The sequence below is a fragment of the Bombus vosnesenskii genome, unplaced genomic scaffold (genome assembly GCF_011952255.1).
Source record: "Bombus vosnesenskii isolate JDL3184/JDL3185 unplaced genomic scaffold, Bvos_JDL3184-5_v1.1 scf7180000013436, whole genome shotgun sequence".
NCBI classification, from domain to species: Eukaryota; Metazoa; Arthropoda; class Insecta; order Hymenoptera; family Apidae; genus Bombus; species Bombus vosnesenskii.
The window spans coordinates 62,521-84,635 of NW_022883050.1; the positions used below are offsets into that span (position 1 = coordinate 62,521).

Below are 22,115 nucleotides of genomic sequence, written 5' to 3' on the forward strand. Positions count from 1 at the left end.
GGGCTATCGGCATCGGTCGGCGCTGATCTTTGACGGTGCGACCGGACGCGATCACGCGCGCGTCTTCTCCGAGAAAAACTCTAATTACGAGGCTCTTGCTCGATCCGCTGGCAAATGTCGCGGATACCTGAGAAGGCAGAGTAATACCTGTCTGTCGCGAAATCGAATGTCACTCGATTCCTGAGGAGATTTCGAGAGGGAGATTGGTAGACTCGTTGAGATTCGTGTGAGCAGAAAAAAGAAAATGGAAAATTTTCGGACTAGAAACTAGTATGCGGTACGTAAGTAATATTATATATTTTGTTTCGAATTCTTTTGAAAAATGGAAAGATTGTTAGATCTGTAATATCTTATACTTTGGACAATGTGTACTAAGCGATGCATCGAGTAATTTAAATATCTCTGAATTTTAGATTTCGCACAAGAAATACTGGAGAATTCTCGGAAAGCCATAAACGAATCGTAATCGCTGGAAGTTGGATAGAAGTTTCTCTCGCAAGTTTCTCGAACGCGACATTCAAGTTCCCTTCGCTTGTACACACGTTAAACGCACGGAACGTCTCGATAAAGATCTCGCGCAGCGTCCAAGCGAAAGGGTAGGGTCATTAAAAAAATCTAATTAGCATCGCGACTCGACGACACTCGTATTACATTATTGCGGACAACACTGCCATGTTATCAAAGCGTTTAAACCCAACAAGCACCTTGAGAACAGCGACAACGAGCAAGCAAACTTCCGAGGAAAAAATAAAAGAGTGAGAAGCACGTCAAGCATATGATCAGACGCGTATAATCACACGAGATTCCGTAAAAAGGAAAAGTCAAGTTCCACGATTATCGATAAAATCGATCAAGACTAGCCACTTACCTTGCCACCGTCCACCATCTCGCCCTCTCCCTGTCGCCGATTCGTCGAGCCTCTTTCGATCGTCCTGAAACATAGTAAACGCGTAAACAGACTATTCTCCCTCGTTACCACTTCGTTGTAACATCGAACGATTCGTAGCCGAATACGTTTTATGATTAACTCGATTTTTCAGAATTTTTCCATTTCGCTCTAACTTTCAATTTTTACTATAACTAATAGTAAACTGTGCAATAATAAACAATATGAATTTTAATCAATAACATCTGCGATCGCGTTAATTTGTCCACTATCCGATCTATAGGGTGGGTCAGCCTGACTTTTGGACGGCACGCACGGTTTTCCTTGTGTCTCGTGCTCCTTTTCTGTCGTTTGAGACGTCGTTCACGAAGAAGAACGGACGACGTTGTTTCTTTTTTCCACGTCATCCAAGGTGGATGAAGGCGGACGCAGAGGAACTCGGTAATAAAGTCGCGTCTCGTTACGCGATGATACGGCTAGCTGACGGGCAGGGCGCCGTGCAATTACCAAGTTGCATAATTGCGCGCCATGGCAACAGAGTGAAAAAGTATATCAGCCCGTGCCCGGTTCCCCGTAATATTACTTTATTAGCGAAATGGGATAATGCCACGGTGTGTGACAAATTGGGAGCAACGCACGCTCGCGCACCAGGCGACGGCCGGAAAAGCGATGAATATTCATGCAGACAGTTGAGAGGAGAGAGGAGTTGGTACGATGGGACCGCTAGAAGCGCGAGCAACGTCGACCAACCGGCACCCTACGTTCGCGCGTCTTTTCCAACGTCGATGATGGCGACTATACATCGCGATTCTTTCGTCGATATGTAGCTCCGAGGGAATTGTGATTGTGATTATCATCTGATTGTAAGTAGCAGTGGCAGCAGCTTCATATCAATGTTTCTTTACTGGAGTTAGTTATTTTAGTTATATTTAAGGGAAAAGGAAGAGAGAGAGAGAGAAGGGAAGATAGATGTAGCATGAAATAATGACGTTGATTAATAACGTGGCAACCAGATGACATAATACGCGTTAAAGATCGCAAGGTAGATCGATGTATATACTAAGTATATTTATTATCATTTTTCACTCGTTAAAGGCACTTGAGACATACAAAACTTTCATTTCTAGTTGGTTCTATGATGGCGTTGAATATGTTTCTTTCGTTATAATTGATAATTGATATTTTCGTGTACCGTTTCTTCGTGTAAAGTGACACTAAGAATTATTAGATTGTTACATATCGATGTCATTGACGTTCAGTGTTAAAAAAAAAAAAACAACGTGTAAATGTAAACTCTCATAAACTGAATCTGGATGAGAAGTATGTTTGATATCAAGTGCAATTATGTTGTTCTTCTTGGATGAAACTTTATCGATAAAAAAGGTAGCACTTGTCGAGGTACGGATGATGAATGGGTGTATGTTTGCCAGTAGTATGCCTGGTTTTTACTTAATGCAATTACATAGAATGAGTTCACATAACGAGGATGTTCAACGTACGTGTACCTTTCATCGTCAATGGAATTTTATAGAAAAAGAAGAAACTTCGCACTTGTAAAGAGTTATAAATAACCGTGCATATGCTCGCCAGTAATTAGTTAAACAGAATAAATGTGCGCACGAGGAATTTTTAACGTGCACGCCGTTCAGAAAACCAGATGCAATTCCTGTGAGATGTATAATTATCAATGGTACTTTATTTTTATTACACTCTTAGTATGTTTCATGGTATATAAAGCCCTGCATTTGCATTAGAAGTTCGCAATATAATAATAATAATTGATAGCTAATAAATTTTACTGCTATCCAATTATGTTCGTTATTATTTCTACCATAATTGAAGCAAATTAAAATATGCTAGTTTAATAAAATACGCTCTGTCAACGCAATTTTTCATTCCTATTTTCACCATAATTTGCATAAATAGTAACGTCTTAACAAAATCAACATTTTCCAATAATAGGTGCAGCTACGTTATACAAAGTATTTGCACATACTCGTACTTACCAATCAGGCGTTTTCTATCAGGTTCTATACATTTCATTTCCATAACATTACATTTTTCTAGTTATACGAAGGTACTATTAACCGTAAATGATACGACATTTAATATAACTGAACCTATTTAACTAGTATGTAAATGCTGTAACAAATACGGTCATTACAAGTATTTATGTAAGTACACAAATATCGAGTCGTGTCGAGGTAACCGTGAGTCCAAGGAGGACCATAAAGAAAGAGTGTACCGTTCTTTTCGCGGTCACAGCACGCCGGTAACAAAAGACGCGTAAAACGACGCGGCCCAGAGATCACGTGGATGCCATGCCGTGGGCCAATTTATTAACGTTAATAATAAAGCTGATTAAAGCTTTTTATTCCACGCTTGTCACGCGTCTCGTTCCTTCCCCTTCCCTCAAGATCGTTGCAACGTTCTTAATTAAAGTAATAAGCTAGGTCAAAGAATTTACCGTGAATCATTACACGCGGTGCACTATGATTACACGTCCCCTCCCCGACTCCTGTGGACGTCGTTATAATCGCGTGAAAAAAAGTATATCTTCAATGTCTTGCTTCGGTAATTATTTATTACAGGTCGCTATTCGCAAATCCTCGTGAGCATACACGTGCAGTCCTCTGCTAGTTATTTTCGTCGTTCACCATGAAAACTCGCGTATCGAAGAGGATGAATATACAGAGGAAATGTTAATTCTGTGGTTATCGCGCGATCTGTACTAATAATGCGAACATTCGACGCGAACATAAAATTGGCTTGTTGTTGTCGAAGATCAGGTATTAGGGAAATTGGAGATCTTTCGAGCCTTATTATATTGCAACGCATAGATATGCTAATAATTTAATAAGTTCAGAAGTGTGGAATTATTTGACGTAGAAGTAGATAAAATTTGTCTCTTCAAGGTGGTCTTCCACTTACAATTTTATCATTTGAAATTCACGTTTCACGAAGAAACGAAGGGACAAATTCGATCGTTGGATGTATTGGATTGGCAAGTAAGTGATCGAGGATTTTGTCATTAAGATTGGCGATCTTCAACGATAGTAAATGGTAAGTTAGGTGGCAATGACAAATCCGCAGTCACTTAGTTGCCAACCCAATATATCGAAACATGATGGCACGTCCGGTAATTGATCCGGAAGCGAGGATCTGTGCACGCGTCATAGCCCGCGAATACAATTGAGCAATTATTTAACACTTAATTATTCGACTGGCTGTTGATTTCATAGGTTACGAGACGCATCGAGAAATCTTGTCTTGCGTTTCTTTCGTTGGTCGCGATGAACGTACACGGCATCTAAACGAAACCACGGTTTCCTCGTTAGTTCCAGCGGGAAATTTGAATGCATCCTCTGTTATTAGTTATTAACAAAGAACATCCAGCTGTTTGAATCGCATGAAGTGACAGAACTCGCTTAATGCAGATTGAACGAAATGTGTTGAGGGGCTTTTTGCATGGCTGCCTTTGAAAATAGGCAATGTTTATTCACTTGCAATGGAATAGCGTATCTTTTATGGTTGGATAATAGTTGTGTAGATAAGCGTGCGCGCGTAATTAATATGTTGCGTAAGAATTCAATGCTATTAATAGAAGTGGTATTAATATAATAATAGGTTATTAGAGCGCGCGTCGACCTATAGCACGGACTGAATTAATATAATCGATCTTTTCGAACGCAGAGCCTATTGGATATGTAGGTCTGTAGGTAAATACACAGGTGGTGAGTGGATTTTCTACTCGAATAACAGATCAATTCATTATTTTTCTTATGAGCCGTTTTTCCATAAGGGTCAATTACACATATATTTGTTGAGAATTGTGGATCTTAATTGCCGAAATAAAAGTAAAGGAACACTAAGGTTACGCTTAGAATTCATATTAAAATAGTTTTAGATTTATTTAATAAACGATTTCCAGGATATGTATCTTCCATATCACGCTGCCAACGGAACAGTTACATTCACTGGTTTTTCGAGGCACCGCTCACACACATACTTCCACACACGCATATTCACATACGTGTGTCACTACTACGCGGCCAATCCAATCTAGCACACAAAATTATACATATCTCAATAATATCATTATGACGTCTCATCGAAAATTATGCGATTTTCGTTTCAGATATAGTGTGATAATTAATTTAAGATTAATTCATGCACAGGATATTTTATACACGGCGTGATGCGCGGCTGTAGCCAGTTCAGTTTACCTTAAACGTTCAAACTAATTCACCGCCGGCTCATAGTATATTACAACATTACTTTGTACCGTAATACAAGTCGATGTTGCCCGATTAACATCCCAGATTACACAGGCAATGCTCCTTACGCCAATGAGCATATACTTAGGCGGTGAGAAACGATCGAGCCTGGAGAAGATAACGGCGACAACATTCGCGACCATACTACGGTACCGATAGTCCACTGCTTTGTCCCTTTGCACCGTACCAACCAATATTCGCCGATTTTGATATTTATATTCTATGTAAAAACCCCGAAAGAAATACGCATCTCATTTGATCATCGAATTAGTTTACTATTAACTTTTCTATTCGAAAGGTACGAGACGTATGCTTGGAATTTTCTTTCGTGGCCAGAAAAGCAGACTCGGTGATAGACGTTGCAATGGATGAAAAAAAAAAAAAGAAATATTTTTCAGACTTTAATGACTTAATAATTCCTACTAATATTACCGTTATTACAAAGTTTCTCTGTCTCTGTAAAGAAACAACGTTTTTATAATTTCCACTTGTCGCCATAAATACACATATCTGTCCTCCGCTTCTAACCGAAGATTCCGCTAGAAAGATTATATGCGCGCGTGCAAGCTGTCGCCCAGGTTCTATCGTTTGACGCGTAATTAAAAGAATACTCGGTGGTGCCAGGCTTCGGCGAATATCCGTTAGTTTACGATCGAGTGGCGCTCAAGGGGCGCGATAAGTCCGCGCGGAAATGTCTACGTGCTAATATTACGATCGCAACAGTTATTCGGAGAATAGGAGTCACCCACGCCTCACCATTTTCCAAGTAATTTTTGTAAGCGTGTACAGGGATTACGCGTTTGCTTGGTCATAGAAACACTTGTCATACGGTGCCGTAGCTCGTCTCTGTTTGAATTTTGTCTTTTATTGCTACGACATACACAGACGACACTGTACGTTGAGTTTAGTTGTAACGAGAGATAAAATCTCATAAGAATGCATTTTTATCTGATTTTTTATGGTAGAGCAAGTTACGCGTAGAATTTTTTTGCTGACTTAGATATTAGTTTCCGTCGTGTCTGTGTAGAACACGTCGAATGGAGAAGTTATTATGAGTGATGGGGTATTTTGTTGGCAGGATAGCGCGAGACACCGTAAATAAGAGATTGGCGCATGAGTTATTCGATTGAGTAGGCGTGGAATGTGTATAATATCGAATACTAGGCGAATAGGAACACATATCGGTCGCGTCTTGTACACCTCGTTCAGAAAATTCTCGGCAAAGCTTTTTCCATTTTCCACATTTTTACAGACCAACATATCAATGAAAGAATCATAAGATCAGGTACGTGCCCATTATTCGTAGAGAAATACTCAAATGTGGAATTTATTTCAATCGCAGAGTAACGCGAAAAATAATCAAAACCATGATCGAGTAATTTTTCCACAACTAGCCGTGAGTCATCCAAAAGCAACTCGTCAACGCGTAATATTTTTCTCAGCAGAATCGACGCTGGTCAAATTCCAAAACACTGTTACCTCTTTCGCATAAACCAGGCGTATTCGAGCGATATGGCCGCCTACGGCCGCGGTTCCGCGCTGTCTCGCCCGTTAGACGTCGCGTCGGTCAGGATCGTTTAATTATTCGAGCCGGCGACGCGGAACCGGCGAATATTTCTCGTGGTCGCCTTTCCAAGCGGACGCGTGAACACAAGCAGGCGTGGGAGATGTTTGCGCGCGCTCGATCGCGTAGATTAAACGTTGTACGAGCCGCCTCTACGTAGATAAGAAGCGCTGATAAGATCGTCAAGCGACGACTCGATCGTGTGGATCGTGGTTCGATCAATTAAGGAAATCACTGCTGGTGGCGCGCATGCAGAAGCGAACGCTCGCCTCGTATTTATGGCTCTGTCCACGGTGGCGGCCATAACCGTCAGTTTGTTTGTTAGAAAACAAGCCGCTGGCTTTCGCACATTGTACGCGCCGCGAGATAATCGGCCGCCCCGTCTCTCCGCCGCCTTGTTATTAATGCGTAATTGAATGTTGCGATTCATTACCCGGACGTTATATTTCAAGCCGGTTGACTCGACCAGGGCTCCACCCGGCTGACCGTCTCGTTTACCATCTGTCCACCGTTTTCTTCTCGATGGAAACGAGAAAGCGGTAATGAGGATTTATATTACAAAGTTAGCACGGCGTTTGAGGTGGAAAAGAGACGGGGCAATTTTTAAGAGGCTTCCGATAGACTCTTTATCATTTTTACGCTTAAGGAAATAACGTAGAAAATGAGGAAGGGATTGAGCCACGATGTAGAAGAATTAGGGTAATGAGTAGAATCTCATTAGTCAGGATTCAGCGAGGGATATAGGCGTACTGATAATGGAAATTTTTTACCGATGGAAAAAATTTCTCATCGTGTTACGTTATTACTGTAGAATCTCATTCGTTGGAAATAATGAAGCCTTTATTTAAATTCCACAGAAAATACAAAAGCCACTTGCTGTTAGTGGAATGAGCTTTTCCTATGTATTAGCGTAGTCTTTATGAGATACTATTCCACGTTCCCATTGCATTCGGCTTCTTACTTCTTAGCCGTTAACCAATGACGCTAAAAGTCTCGAAAACTTTACGTCGATACTTCGTGTTCCAATGCTCCAACCTCGTCCTATTCTCAAATCTTTCGTCTTTGATATACAGTCTGTAAAAATTAGCAAATATTTATCAATGCGTATATGCAACGAACGTTGGTCTCGTGGTATAGCTACGTTTAATTCAGACGAACAGAACATAGTAAGTAGTCACGCAGCATCTAGTCGTTGTCGGTTACGAGATACTCCGGTAATTAACCGGTAATGAGGTATGGTCTAGCATGGCGAGTGGATAAATAAAGTCCTAACGGTCGATGTATATATATATATATATACATATATATATGTATATATGGAGAGCGAAGAACGAAGGGCGAGGAGGAAAGGTCCTAATGGAATATAAATCTTGGAACTGCGCGGGGGTGGAGTACGTACTTACGTCTGTGAGTGCGTGGTCGAGATTCATTTGTAAGGGCGTTTATTGTTCGTCCATTGCGGTTTATACGTGCTTGATGAAGATGTTAGTGAGAATGGAGGAGGAGAAGGGTTGTATTAATGGCGCGAATGTATAGACTCATTAATTCTATGTAATGTTGTCCTCGTTGTATCGCTGTAATATCGTACAGTGCATTTATTTCATTCATTGCAGAAGATTAAGAATATTATTGATCGTTATGGATTAATTTTTGGCGTTTCTATGTGAACCGAATTTTGATAATTATCCATTTGTGAATGTTAAACGTAATCATTTAGCATTTTACCGAACGTAACCATTTACAGTACAGGCATATAGTATTTATAAGATTATAATTTGTCATTAGACAGGCATAAAATAAACTAGCCGGCGATACCAGTTTGCAATTAAGTAGAATAAACATTAAAGTAAAGTATTCTACTTGATTTTCAAAAAGATTCATTATAATTTTAAATGAGGCTTGCCTGTTTTCGGTCTACCTTTCAATAGCTAATTGGGCGTTATTAATAATCAATGGCCGTGAATACCTGAGATACCCCACGAGGCACTTCAACCAAATAAACGTTCTTGAGTATTTTATCTTTTTTTAAAAAAAAAAAAGAAAAAAGAAAGACGCGCCATAAGCCCGAAATAAAGATTGTATTCCTTGGTTTAGTGCATAATTGGAGATTATTAAAATGTCCCTGAATAATGCAAATACCCTATAAGATATTCGAAGTGCTCGATCACGTCGCACATAAATTACAAACATCAAGTTCCATCATAAAGTCTCTAAATTGAATCCGCGTATCAAGCGCTCTCATTAAAGATGATTAACCGAATCGTTAAAGGACATTCGAGGCGGTGGTATGACCCACCACGTACATCCAACGAGCACCGTAGCTCTACACGATACGCTTGTATTATATAGCCGGATAAGTACGCACGCCGCTACCCTATAATCCCTAGATTATAGTCCGGAAGAATCGCCGACTAATACCTGACCATAATCAATATTCAACACGCTTTCCAAATCCTGGTCTTTCCAAATAAATTTTTTTCTTCTACAGTTTTCCTCTGTACGAATCACGTTCGAATAATTATTCCGCATATCTTGTTAGTTTTGGTACCAATAAAGGTTGCCAATAAACGTATTCCATTCGTATTTTAATATTTTATCGTTCTCTTGTACTCTAACTTTCTCGTAACAAAACTCGCGATAAAACTATGCACACAGTTAAGCATGGAATAAACTTGTCGGCTCGTGTACGCAATCCCAGGGCAACGTTCCGCGCCCTCTTCTTCATAATTTCTTCACAGTGCTTCATAACGAAACGCGTCAGCCTGTTTAAAGCCATTTCCAAGCGTTACGACCAATCCCCAAGCTTTTTCCTGCTGGAACGATACCGCCGAGAACTGTTTCCGCGTTCGCTCGTAGACCACCAGCGAGAGGATTATCTCGGAATGGCAACAGTCCTCCTATGCGGCTTTAAGTATCAGCCTATGCAATCCGCTTTGACAACGGTAAATAGCTAGTATACGCTGTGATAACGCGAATCGATATCCCTCGTATATAACAAAACTAGATAGCGAAATGTATATCGAATTAAAATACTGTTACGACAAACAGGATGCAATTTTTCGTTGTTGAGTCAGATGCTCACAGACATCGACCGATCGATACAAGTATTTTTTCAATATTTCTGTAATATCGTGATATAATGTGTTTACAAAGAGTGGACAATAGAGATGTTAATCAGACAGAAGAAGACGATTGTTGTTCAACCTGAACTATTCACAGCCAAACGTACAGAAAACAGCGCAATCCACACTCTCTCGGCAACGCCACTCGCAACCTCTGTCTCCGCTCAACTCGCACTCGGCTCCTCGACTCACACTCTGTTTCTCGACTCGCACTCTGCTTTTCGACTAACGCTCTGGCCGTTGCCGCATTCTGTTGTCTTTTTCCTAGGCCCACCGCACACGTGTTCTGCAGGCGCTCGTGGCCAGGGTCACGTAGGTCTTTTCCACGAAACTATGCACTTGAAAAGACCGATGACACATTGATGGGCCCGACGACGCCCCGGCTCTCGCGACATTTTTCATAGTTCGCCCGATATTTCTTAGGCCTTTCGTCCACGATACTACATTTCTCTATACTGTTCCTTAGGAAATTTCGGTAAAGTTCCAATGATACAAACTAAACTTCTTCGAACGTACGAAATCCCAATTAGGCTACTCTTCCGGCACGAAAGTGAGAAGCATAGCAGCAGCTTTTCTTAGACTGGAAGGCGCGCAACGCGTAAAAGAAGTTGCCATTCTCGTTCGCCACTTTAGTCTCGGCTCATTCGATACCGTACTGTCGTCATCGGCCGGTAATGACCGGCATCGTGCAGCCGAAGCCGGTGAAACCGTGCACGCGTGGATTGATAGTTCTTAGTTACGAACGAGTCCTGTTCCCTCTCACCTCTATGGACGAGCGAGTCGAAGCGCGACGCTCTCTCACGGCCCCAGGATCGACGCGACACTTCGACGGAGGGTCGTAAGTCGTACGTCGTAACAGACCGACGACCAGTTGGTAATCTCTCGCTAATAACCGCTTCGGTCTTTGCACTTTCATGGATCACCGGCCGTAAAGTCAAATGCGTAGATATTTCGTCGCGAACCGGCTGTAATCGTCGCGTTTCTCGTAAATACGTTTCGAAAATTGTCAACTTTCGTTGCAGAGTTTCTGTATGGTTAGCGTTTAGAGATGGCTGACTTTGCAGCGAAGGAACAGTGTTCGTACGATTTGAGTCAGTAAGATATTTGAAAAATAGAATGTACTAAGATGTTTTCAAATTCAAATTATATAATTCGCTTATTTCTCTAGCAAATTGCTCCGATATCGATGATAGTCGATAGATAAATTTTATCTTCCGGAAAGAATTCTTCGCGTAGTCGTTTTCTTTCGTCTTCGGTTCTACTATTTCTAGCGCGAGGAAATCTGCTCTGCGCAGAACGTGACCAAAGGTAGTTTACGCGAGTTCGACGGAGGCTGGAGGCAGGTCGCGCGAACAGGTGGCAATTTGCATCGGATGGAAAAACTGAGGAAGGGTTGAATCAAGGCTCGGTATGCGCGAAATGCCGAGCGTGGCTGCACGCACTGCTCGGAATGTCAGTGGACGGGATTCCTCGTCGACGATTTCCCGCGGATGTTCTCGTAATATCGGTGATTTACAAAGTTTTACTTAAATTACAAAGATTTTAATCGAACTTGTTTCTTCGCGTATAAATAGCAATCAAAGGTTAAGAATAATTTTTCCCCGCGTCTAAACGATTTTTTCATTCTAATGTCAAGGATGCCTGACATATCCATTTGCCAAGCAGTTCGTCTATAAAATCAGTCGTCGTGTTTCCACCTTCCACCTTTATGAGAGAACAACCTGACCTAGCAAGGACAGAGGGCAAAAAAACGCCAAGTCCATTAGCAGCTAGCGATTAGCATCGTTTTAGCGCGGTAGAGCTCTAAAAAACCATCTGTTAATCACAAAAATAATATACGTACGTAGCTCGGTTACAGTACATCAGGTTTCCGAAGAAACAGATGTCCGAACGAAAGCGAGCGAGTGGCTAATTGACTAACGAGGTATTCGCGGCTCGTACACGTCGTCCATCAGCCGTCACCGAGGAAATATCGAGATATCGGCGGGAAGGAATAAAGGGAAAAAGAACGAAGCCACGAGGATAGGAGAAAGACGAAGCGGAGAAAAAAGAAAATGTAGTTTGAAGGAGAGAGGAACGCAAAGATGGGCGATCCTGTTCGAGTAGCGTACGCCGCTAGGTTAGTAGTAGTCCTGTTGGTTTTAGTGTAATCGAGCCGGGCGTCCTTTATCATCGCGAGAAAAAATGGCCATTTAATCACGGCGTTTCCCGACATGGGGTCCATGCGCACCCCTCCAGCGCGCCGCCACGAGAATCATTCTGATATTAATGGAGGACGGTTTGACCGCGTAATATGAGGAATCGTTGGCGCGCGCGTATAATATCACTCGGCCGTGCCAAGCCGCTCGAGGAACACGCATGTTACACGGCCAAGCATGACAAATTAATCGTCTACTTGACCGGCCCCACTCTACCGATACGTTGGATCCTACAGCATCGTTCAGGAATTAGTTCCAGGAATATTGTCCAATATTACAATCGAATTGCGTTGAACATCGGCTACAGTCGATGTATTCGACGAATTATCGACGAATACAAGTGGAAAGATCATATTCGTTAATTGTGGCGCCTCGTGGCTATTTACGTACGCAAGCTTTTTAAAAATCGATCAACGTTTTAAACCAAAGATATAAGTCACGTATTGACCTCACCTTGCAAAAGAAGAAGAAGAAGAGGAAAAAAAAAGGAAAGAACGCCTCGTAGCGAGGCTACACGAAACATAGAACCGATCGCGTTTCTGTCTATACAGGAATCTCATCAAGCAATCAGCAGCAATCACAGTGCCAAATAAAAGAGTACAGTGGAGTGGCGATGTAGTCGACTAGATGGCCGGTACGCGAGCCCGTTACAAAGTCGACAATTATCGAGGAGGAGTGGCCCCGGCCGACCTCTTTGAAAACGGCACGTTGCTCGATGTCCTCTCGGACGTCACGATGGATGCACCCGCGGTATGCCGTGGATGTCACGTGGACTGGACCGCGGCAGGTCTCGCGGAAGGTTAATTTCATCGCGATAAGATCGTAGCAGCGGATTACGCGGCGGAACACGACTCGAACACCTGTAACGAACGTGATTTTCTTACCGAACATTCAGCGTCGAACGGTTCGCGTCCGGTTTTTCCCTGTGTTTAAGAATTACACGATACGGCTGTTTCTCGATATCCATGCGAGCATTAAGCAGGATGAAGAGAGGAACAGCAGGACCGGCGTACTCGCGATTCTTTTTCGACACGCCGCGAAGATTTCAGGTTATACGATCGGGGTTAATGACTGAGGTGTAGTCGAGCGGTCTAGGAATACGGGACCGGTGAGTTCTCTTATCGATTACATCTTGATTAGGGAAAGCAACGGACCGTATGAGACTGTTCAGTGAGTATTGGAAACGTGCGACGATGTACATACTTCGCCTCGAAACGATTTAGATCGTAGAATTTATAGCATCGATGCTAGTGGAATGTGGGAGAAGCTTGCATATTGATTATAACCTTGCCGTACGTCTATACGTTTTAAAACAGTGGTTTTTCTTTTTACGCCGTTTAATACAGCTGTCTTCGTATGCTCGTAAATTTCGACGATTTGTAAATAAGAAGAAGAAATTGGAATTTATTAGTTTATCGAACTCCCTATAGAGGCATCGTACGATATCTATCGCGATATTAACGAAAATTTGGAATTTTCCAAATTTCGTCATCATCTACTCAAATTGCCAAAGGTATCTAAACACTGTACGTCTCACGAGGCTACGTTTCCCGCAGAAATACGTACGTTAAAACGATATGTTAAATGATCAAGTTAAATGATCGGCGGATACTTGGAAAAGGTGGGCGCTCATTGGAAAATCCGACCACCCGTAGCGGATTCGAGTAGGCGCTGCAGCGGTGCTCGGCCGAGCGCGAATAAAATAGTGTGGGAGAGTTGGTGTTCTTTGAAAATCGTCCCTCTGTTCGAGAGAAACACTTTCTCCGGTCGGCGACCGATCGCGAGGACACCGTTTGACCCAGTTCACCGACCACGCTCTTGTTAATAAGCAAATCGAATATATTGCCTTGTATCGTATCGCTGCAACGATCACGCTGTCAGTTATAACAAAACGAACCTAAGACCGATTTATAAAATGCTTTGGAAACCATCGTATTAAATACAAAGCAATTGGAATAAAATGTCGAACGTAACCTGAATACATCAAAGGGTTAATTAAATCGAAGACGAAGGAGAAGATAAGTCCAATGATTGCGCGAAGCTTCGATATTGCTATTTAGCGTTCCTTTTGTCCGCACGGATCGCTGGCTCGAGCAGCCGAGCTGAAAGTGCCAACGATTAATAACCTGATACGCACGCAGCGAGGATCTTTCGTGCTCGCCATTAGTCGCAACCGCAGTCTTATCGCGCCACGGTCTCTCCACGGCTACGGTCACGATTTCGGAGACACTGGTGCGCAACCGACCGTGTAATTTACTGCGAATCAGCGTCAATTTAGCGATACTCTGCTGGATCATCGCCAGCTTCTCTTATCGACTCTCTGTTCGAACAGGCAGTACGGTTAAAGACACGAGAAAAGCAGAGCAGAGCAGGGTCACTCTTAAAGCTACGGTCACCGTGCAAATTAGAAAACTTTTCATGGATCCAGAACTTTGGAACTGATGTCGTTTAACTTATATACTGTGGTGCAAGATTTTTGCTTGATCGATTGGTAAATGTATAATTTTCGCTTATTATTTCTTCGAGCAGCGGGTAAATTAATTTTGTCTTCCAAAATTATTTAGAAATCGTTTTAGACTTATATTCGTGTCTGAAAGATGAAAAAAATAGGAATTGTATCAACAAGTCTTTAGATGTAAGCCAACGAAAGGAAGATACTCTGGTTTAGAATTCAAAACGAAAAAGAAACAAGGATGTTGTCTAATTAGGTATTAAAGCGCATAAGTACGCAGCTTGGTCTATGAACGTTATTGATATTATTCCTTCTCGACGAACGTCACGATGTTTCGTTTGCATGCGATATTGTAAGGATCATATATAGCGCTTCCGTAATATTACTTCAAAGATTACACGCAAGTATACGGAGCAGTAGACTTTTATTAAACCCTTGAGACAGAAATCTCGATCGTCATTGGTCGTAAACATCAAAGCACCGGCGGCGCGGCGCGGCGATGCGAAGCGTGGGGACACGGTTGATATCGTTACGGTGTCCCATACGGAAATTCTGTTTCACTCGACGGAATGCAGACTCATTGGCCGGTGTTATAAAATTAAGCATCGTGTTTCGAGCAATCGAGTTGGCTATCAGCTTCTCGCGAGGGAATGCGAGCTGATTACCTGGAACCTTATGAGTATCCTCGTATAAATATTCGCTGGCTTTTTATCTAACCTTTTAACTGGGAAAGACGACTCAACTCGTCGATTATCTATATTTTGAATTTTATCATTCGCCTATCTACAGAAGTTTTACATGCCTTTTCCATTCATTTTCATATGTAATTTCTACGATATGAGGTACTCGATATAGTAAATTTACTATTTAATGATCAAAACAGCTCTCGATTAAGGAATGGTGTTGCTAGTTCGCTAAGAAGTTTAAAGGATCTACGCCTCTGAAGAAGATCAAGTTTTGAGATCTCGAACGTGGGATTAGGGCAGTAAAGCGTTGCACGCTATGGCACACTGTCTGGGAAAGGATCATTTTCGTTACGTAACCGCAGTGAGTAGGCCTGTGCCAGCTTTTGCACTTCGTCTACGTCACGGACGTGTCGGTCCAGCGTTAGATTATGAACGCCTGCTTTTCCTGACAGCTCTATAGTGATTTGTACGGAGCCCGATGTCACAACGCGAAACATCCAGAACGTTGACAGCGGAAAATTGCCAACAAGACATAAATTATCTTCCGATGATGCTTCTCGACGTAAATTACAACTGGACTGTACATTCGAAAAAAAAAAAAAAAAGAAAAATTCTTAACGACTCGAAGCTTCAATATCACAGAGGGAGTAGATTATTTTGCGCATAAAAATATCGAACTCGCTATGGAAATTTTTCTGATCTACGTATTCGGTGGCTCGCGAAGATATTTGAACGCTTACGCGAGTCATTGTACATGCAGAAATAATTATGATTTGATTTTGTAAACGTAATATGTGCAAACCCCTCTACCTAACATTAATTATCGAAAGGGCGATCTCGAAACAAGCGTTTCTCAAATAAACTCGGTGAATGCTCTCCGTTAATGGCTTCGTTACGAAACTACGATGTTTTGAAACGCACGCAAACGTGTCGCGATTTTGATCGATGTGTCGTTGTCGTCGTCGGCGTCGTTGTCGTCAACGTGATTTCTTGCGCGACCGCTCGCTCCCACTGGCTATTAATAAGTTACTAATGGAATCCCAACTTACGTGGGCGAACCGATAAATTATCTTGGCAAAAGCGTACTCGACAAGTTGCGCCGCATTATGCCACGACAGCTATTCGAACGTTGGACGCAATTAACGCGCGTGTTCAGTGACAATTTCCAGCGGTGCATGGTGCTAGCCGAGTGAGTCATCGATTTCAATTTCCTTGAGAAAGTGTTCTACATGTTTTATGTATGTTTGAAAATTCTGGAGCGCATAATATATATATATATATATATATATATAATCGTACTTTCTTCGCAAAAAATATTTCAAATAGTATCGTACTCGTGTTCGAAGATAATACTCAAAACTGAAGCTTTCTCTTCGCGGTTTAAATAAAAACAAACGGAAATGATGTTTCGGATTGAACGGACGGATTGAAGAAACCAACTGTCTAAGTATTCACAGCCGACAAATCTAATTACGACGGAGCCACGCTGTGAAATCAAGCACCGCTTGTAATTGTCATAATAAGGACGATATTGTTGCCGCGCGTCAATTACGTCGGAACACGCGTAACGCGAGGTGTAATCGGTCGCTGTCATGCAACGTCGATGGTTCACGTAACGCGTCAGCCGTCTTCATTTGATATTTCGCGATTCCCCGTTTTACATGCGACAGCCCCGAACCAGTTAGATTCGCGCGGAAAGAATGTTTGTACGTACTGTCAGTGGTGAGTGACTTGGCCGGTTGCACAACGGTTGTCTGGCAAATAGAAGATTGGGACAGGTACATAGCGCGTTGGAAAAGTTTGTTGTAGTATGATCGTCTGGTAGTGACGCGTTGATGAAGATATGTGCGATGTAATTTTGTAATCTTGGACACGGTTCACGCGTCTACAAGACAGCAAAAGATAGTTTTCATCGTCATAATCAAGGACAAAATGTTTAATCAAACCGCGTAGCCAATACACGTAACCAATACACCAAACGCAGCGGAAGTAAAAAATTCACAAAACATGGACAAACGTCGAACAAATTAACTTACATGTTCGTTGAACGAAGTCAACGTCGAGCGAGCAGTTTATTGTGTATAGAGTACGAGTCAACGAGATCCGGAGCCTTAATCTTCGCGTGGAATCCGTGGAACGTTATTATCTGCGTACAACTTATTAACGTCGGATTCGATCGACTCTACGGGATCATGTAAATCGATGGGACGTGCCATACGCTTTAATGTTTGTTTCGTGCTGACGTATAACTCGAAAGATTGCCGTATATCTGCGCTTTATTAAGATAGCGATGTAACGCGCCTCTCGGTGAGCGCAATGTCGGCTTAAACGCTACGCCGCGAATTCATGGAAATTCTGCAATTTGCGCGTGCGCAACCATAGGCCCCGGGGAATCGTGAGATGTGCGGTGTAAACGCGCAATTTGCCTAGCGAATCTCTGGCAATCTGACTTTCGTCTCGCGTATGATACACCGGCGAGACATCTAAAGTATTTGAAAGTTTATTTTATTCGTTAAATATTTAGCCGATGTGAGCGATAGAAATGTAACTTTCCATTGAATGCAATCTAAGCTCATCTCAGTATCCGTCTACCGAATAAACAGTTTCAGACTCACGACAGTCGACGGTCGAACTAACGACCCAACGAATTCCATCGTTCTTGAAAGCATCTTTTATCAACCGAGATAAGGAAACTATGGGAATAAGAAGAAGAACGAGGACGCGTCGAAATTGACTCGAGCGAAGCGTCTCGACGGTCACTCATCGCGCGGCGTTAGTATCGCGGCGGCGTATCTCGTATACGAGATTAATAGGGAATAAGCGAAGATACAGCGGCACTCGAGTTTGTAATCACGGAATCACCTTCGTCGGTCGACCACCCTCGAGATTTCCGCACGCAAGCAGAACGGAGGCCACCAGGCCCTCGAAGGCTGCCGCGTAAATCCGTGTCGGCTGGGTAAACCGAGATACAATTAGGATTTGCCGGTGAAAAAGAAGCGACCAAGAGTTTCGTTCCGCTAGCGGTGCAGTAGTCCGTGCTCGTCCGTGGTTTTATATCTGATCGTAAGGTTCGCAAGGCGGGGGACATTTTACGACTGGCACTTTGAATCGAGCTGGGCCCCGCAAAAATCGCGATCACGCGTGTTTCTCGGTGTTCCGGCTGGTTTCTCCGATCGATTCGAGATCGATGATGGCGTGAGTTGTGGTTTGGGCGGTTTCTCAGATTTCTAGTTAGTCGAAGGTATTGTTCGTGCTACGACATTCAAGTTAGAGTACTTGGAACGCATGCAACAATAATGCGCAGTAACGATATTTCATTCTCTATGGCAACGGTGATGTGTAGATGATTTTGTTTTCGACTATTCGACGAATAGAGAGGAAAAGATATTAATTTGTGGAACTGTCGATTAAAAAATATGACAACCGTTCGTACGATCTTCTCTGTGCATCGTGACAAGCTTTGACATCCATATGGCGACGTCATGGCGTGCGCGGAGCTACATAGTTGCGGTTGATCCGCTAACAATGCTGGCTCTGTCTCACGCACGTGAATTCGTGGAATCGCCGACAACGGGACGAACGCCTGTCCCTTCGGGGAGAACACGAGCGAAATGCCTGAACGCGTCATGGAATGGATTCGCGAAATCCCGATCTCTCCTGGCACATGTGTCACAAATATGCACAGCCAGATTAAATTAGTCACTTGAGGAAATTACAAGATATTGAAGAGGCTAGGATTGCAGCACATTGAGATCATGGAAGTGTAGTGTTCCTTCCTACCAGTCTCTAGCCTAAAGTCTCTCGTCTCCTTTTTCAACATTTAAACCTTTGACACCTGATAGGTATACGACTTCGCTATGCTTAAACATCTGTATATTCTCATTCGTACTTTCACTGACCACACGCAGTCTAAGTACCTGTCATAAATCGTTCGAAAATAGAATACTGTCAAACTAACTGCCTTCAACGACTCTTAAGAAATTCGTCATCGCTAATACACATCTCAACGTGTTTAATTTAAGGCAATGATGTAATGGGTATAACCTCCTAGCGTACCGTATCTTCTAAAATTTTTTAAATACGCTACATAAATTTTGTCAATGTACATCTAGTATTTCTCAATACCCATGAATGACTAGATTCTCCAATTTCTAGCTCGATTCTCTAATTAGTACCTCGCCAATCTCTCAGACAGATCACGCGTGAGAAAGTATTTTCTGCTAAAAACGATTTAACCACTCAAATAATTCAGCTGAAGGTACAGCGGCAGCGAGACGATCGCGCGAATTCCAACGCGGTTGGTTTCGTGCTCGGTGCTCGTTACTCTCTCCCCGTTAGCTGGCCCCTGTATAACCGCGCCTAAATCCTGTAAACGCGAGCGTTACACAGCCGTGAGCCGATATTACGGATCGCTGCGATCCTGCGAGCGCTACCGGTTCGTTCTGCATCGTTGCGTCCCCCGGGAAAGCTTTATTCCCGAAATTCAACTACTTTCTACCGTAGCCGATTGTCGTTCCATCTGCCCGTATCCTACATTTCACATAGATCGATCAACGTATCGTAGACAAGAGCAGTATCTTTTTTAAAAAAGAACTAAAGTAGCTACGCTTTCAAGCTACTAGCTTACAGTTTGTAATTTTTATTTTCAATTTTATCTTCAATTGCGTTTACAATCTGAGATTTCGATCTTTCAATAATCATGCCGATTACTTGCAATTAACCCCTCTCAAGCATTCGATACCAATTTACCGAATCATCTTATATAATCCACCACCAAATCTAAACGATTTGGGTCAATATATGACGGTCCATTACGTTCAACCCACTTGGACCTCATCAGGCATATCCACGTTACCGCCAACCACTTCACATCCACGTTTCCTTACATTTCCTTCTTCCATTTCTTTTTCCTATCCGAGAGCGCCCCTCCCACTGCCAGCTCCCCTTTCCTAAGCTCACACTCTCTCCTTTCTCTATGCAGCGTCGCATCGGAGAGCAATGCGCTCTCGCGACGACGTTGTCCGGAGCGGCGCGGCGAGGTGCGCAGCTCTCCGTGTTGTGCACGCGCGCGTAGGTCGCCGCTCTTCTCGGCCGATGACGTGTTCGCCGCGCGTTTCGCGGAATGCCACGAGCAGGCCTGATTGTAACGGAGCTAGGACCGCGGGCCACTCTCGTCAGAGCGCGCCGGTGTGCGAGAGCGTGTACAGTGCACGTACGCGCGAGCAGCCCGCCGCGTGGGCGTTTGGCTCGGGCAGGTGGATGCCTGGCCCGCGGCGCTAACGCACCATCGCATCGGCCGCACACGACCGCGCCACCACCACCTTCTTCCTCTCGCTCTACGTTTTAGTTAGTCCAACGATCTTACAGCTGGATTTTTTCGTTATTTGGTTGTCGTTTGGTGAGATTAGGTTTTCTGAAGGTTGTCTGAATTTATAAAAAGATTTCTCATGCATCGAGTTTACGGCATTTAACCACGAAATTCACCTTGGTCGTTGCTACGTCACTCGCAGCAAGTCTTCCACGATTGAGACACATATTCGTAAATTGTACCGCATGACACGCGATAAAAGCAATTCCAGCGCGGACGATACGTGGCTACGTTTTCTCATAAGGGCACGCCTTACAATCTCAAATCTCGTGCGAATAATCCAAGAAACCAAGTCATGAAAGCCTCAAAACCGCGATATTCGTCTGTATACATACGTATATAGTTCTAAGCCGGCTTACTAACAATTAACTATCGGCAGATCGTGACAGGGACATAGGCCGAACACGAGGGCAGCCGTAGGAGATTTTCTTTGACCGATGAAATAAATGAATAGTCTCGCGAGCATTGCGCCTTTGTTTGTGTTCATCGTGGTCAGCAGCTTGGGAGCATGTGCGGTGATTGCCGTAACCATCGGGCACGCCTGCCTGACTGGCTGACTGCTCGCCAGACTTGGCCACTCGCTCGCCTGTCTCCTCTCTTTCTCTCTCTCTCTCTCTCTTTCTTTCACTACCCCCGCTATACCGGTGCACGCCAGTGCACCGAATGCACTTTACTGCACGTTGCGCCGCCAACTCGGCCTCTGCCGATGTATCACCTATCTACCTGCGCGACCGTACGCAACTGCCCCCCTCTACGCCCTTTTTCATCCTCCTCTTCTTCTTCTTGTTTTTCTCTTCTCTTTTGCCGCTTCGTCCTCCGTTTCCTCCCGGTGAACCGCTCCTCTGTGCACCTCGACAGCTCGTTTTGCTCTCGTTTCTCGCGTAGCTGCTGGCCCTTCGCTCCGATTCATTCGCCGTGTACCTCTCTTTTCGATTCTACTCGTGGATATATTGGATTCTTCTGTTTGTTTCTCCGTGGATGCTTCCTCCTTGCCTCTCTTTCTCGTCTTATTATAGTTTTACCCGCACCATGTTTACTTTCCCCTGCGTCCCATCTGCATTTATCCCGCTCTCCGAAGGCCCCCATACGTAGCCGTTTGCGCAGTAGATTTTGAAATTTTATTTAATATTACGAGATAGATAACTGCTACAGATCCTCGTATCGACGTAACAGGTCAACGAAGAAATACAGGGCTTCGCTGAATCGAAATGAATATGACAATCGTACGAGTTCTCGTCTCGATACAGCGGTATAAGTAGATTGTTCTTTCGTGCACCAGACGCCTGGTCTATAATCCCTATACTTTCTAAATACGTACGTTCTTCTGGATATTACCACTTTTTAAACCATATCTCTGGAAACCTTTTATCGAACACTCTTTCCTTCCTTCAAAATTACCACATTCCTGTGTCTTATTACCCTTCTAAATCATTGGTCTTCGTTTTCTTCTGTTTTCTAAAACGCGCTTTGAAACGCGCCTTCCTATCTTCTTTCCTTCGCCTTTTTGCAGTCTATCAACTTTTTGCTTCTTACGATCCTCCTCCTTCCAATTCTACATTTCC

At 43.2% G+C, this 22,115-nt stretch overlaps 1 protein-coding gene across 1 annotated transcript in view; it reads right to left on the bottom strand.

The window, feature by feature from the left end:
• The window catches only part of LOC117238140 (kinetochore protein NDC80 homolog), a 152,475-nt gene that overhangs the window by 45,801 nt on the left and 84,559 nt on the right, over positions 1 to 22,115 (bottom strand). Inside the window, exon 2 of the mRNA XM_033502796.1 lies at positions 869 to 932. Within this exon, the coding sequence (XP_033358687.1) occupies positions 869 to 886 (18 nt within the window). The 5' untranslated portion in view covers positions 887 to 932. The remainder of the gene's footprint in view (positions 1 to 868; positions 933 to 22,115) is intronic.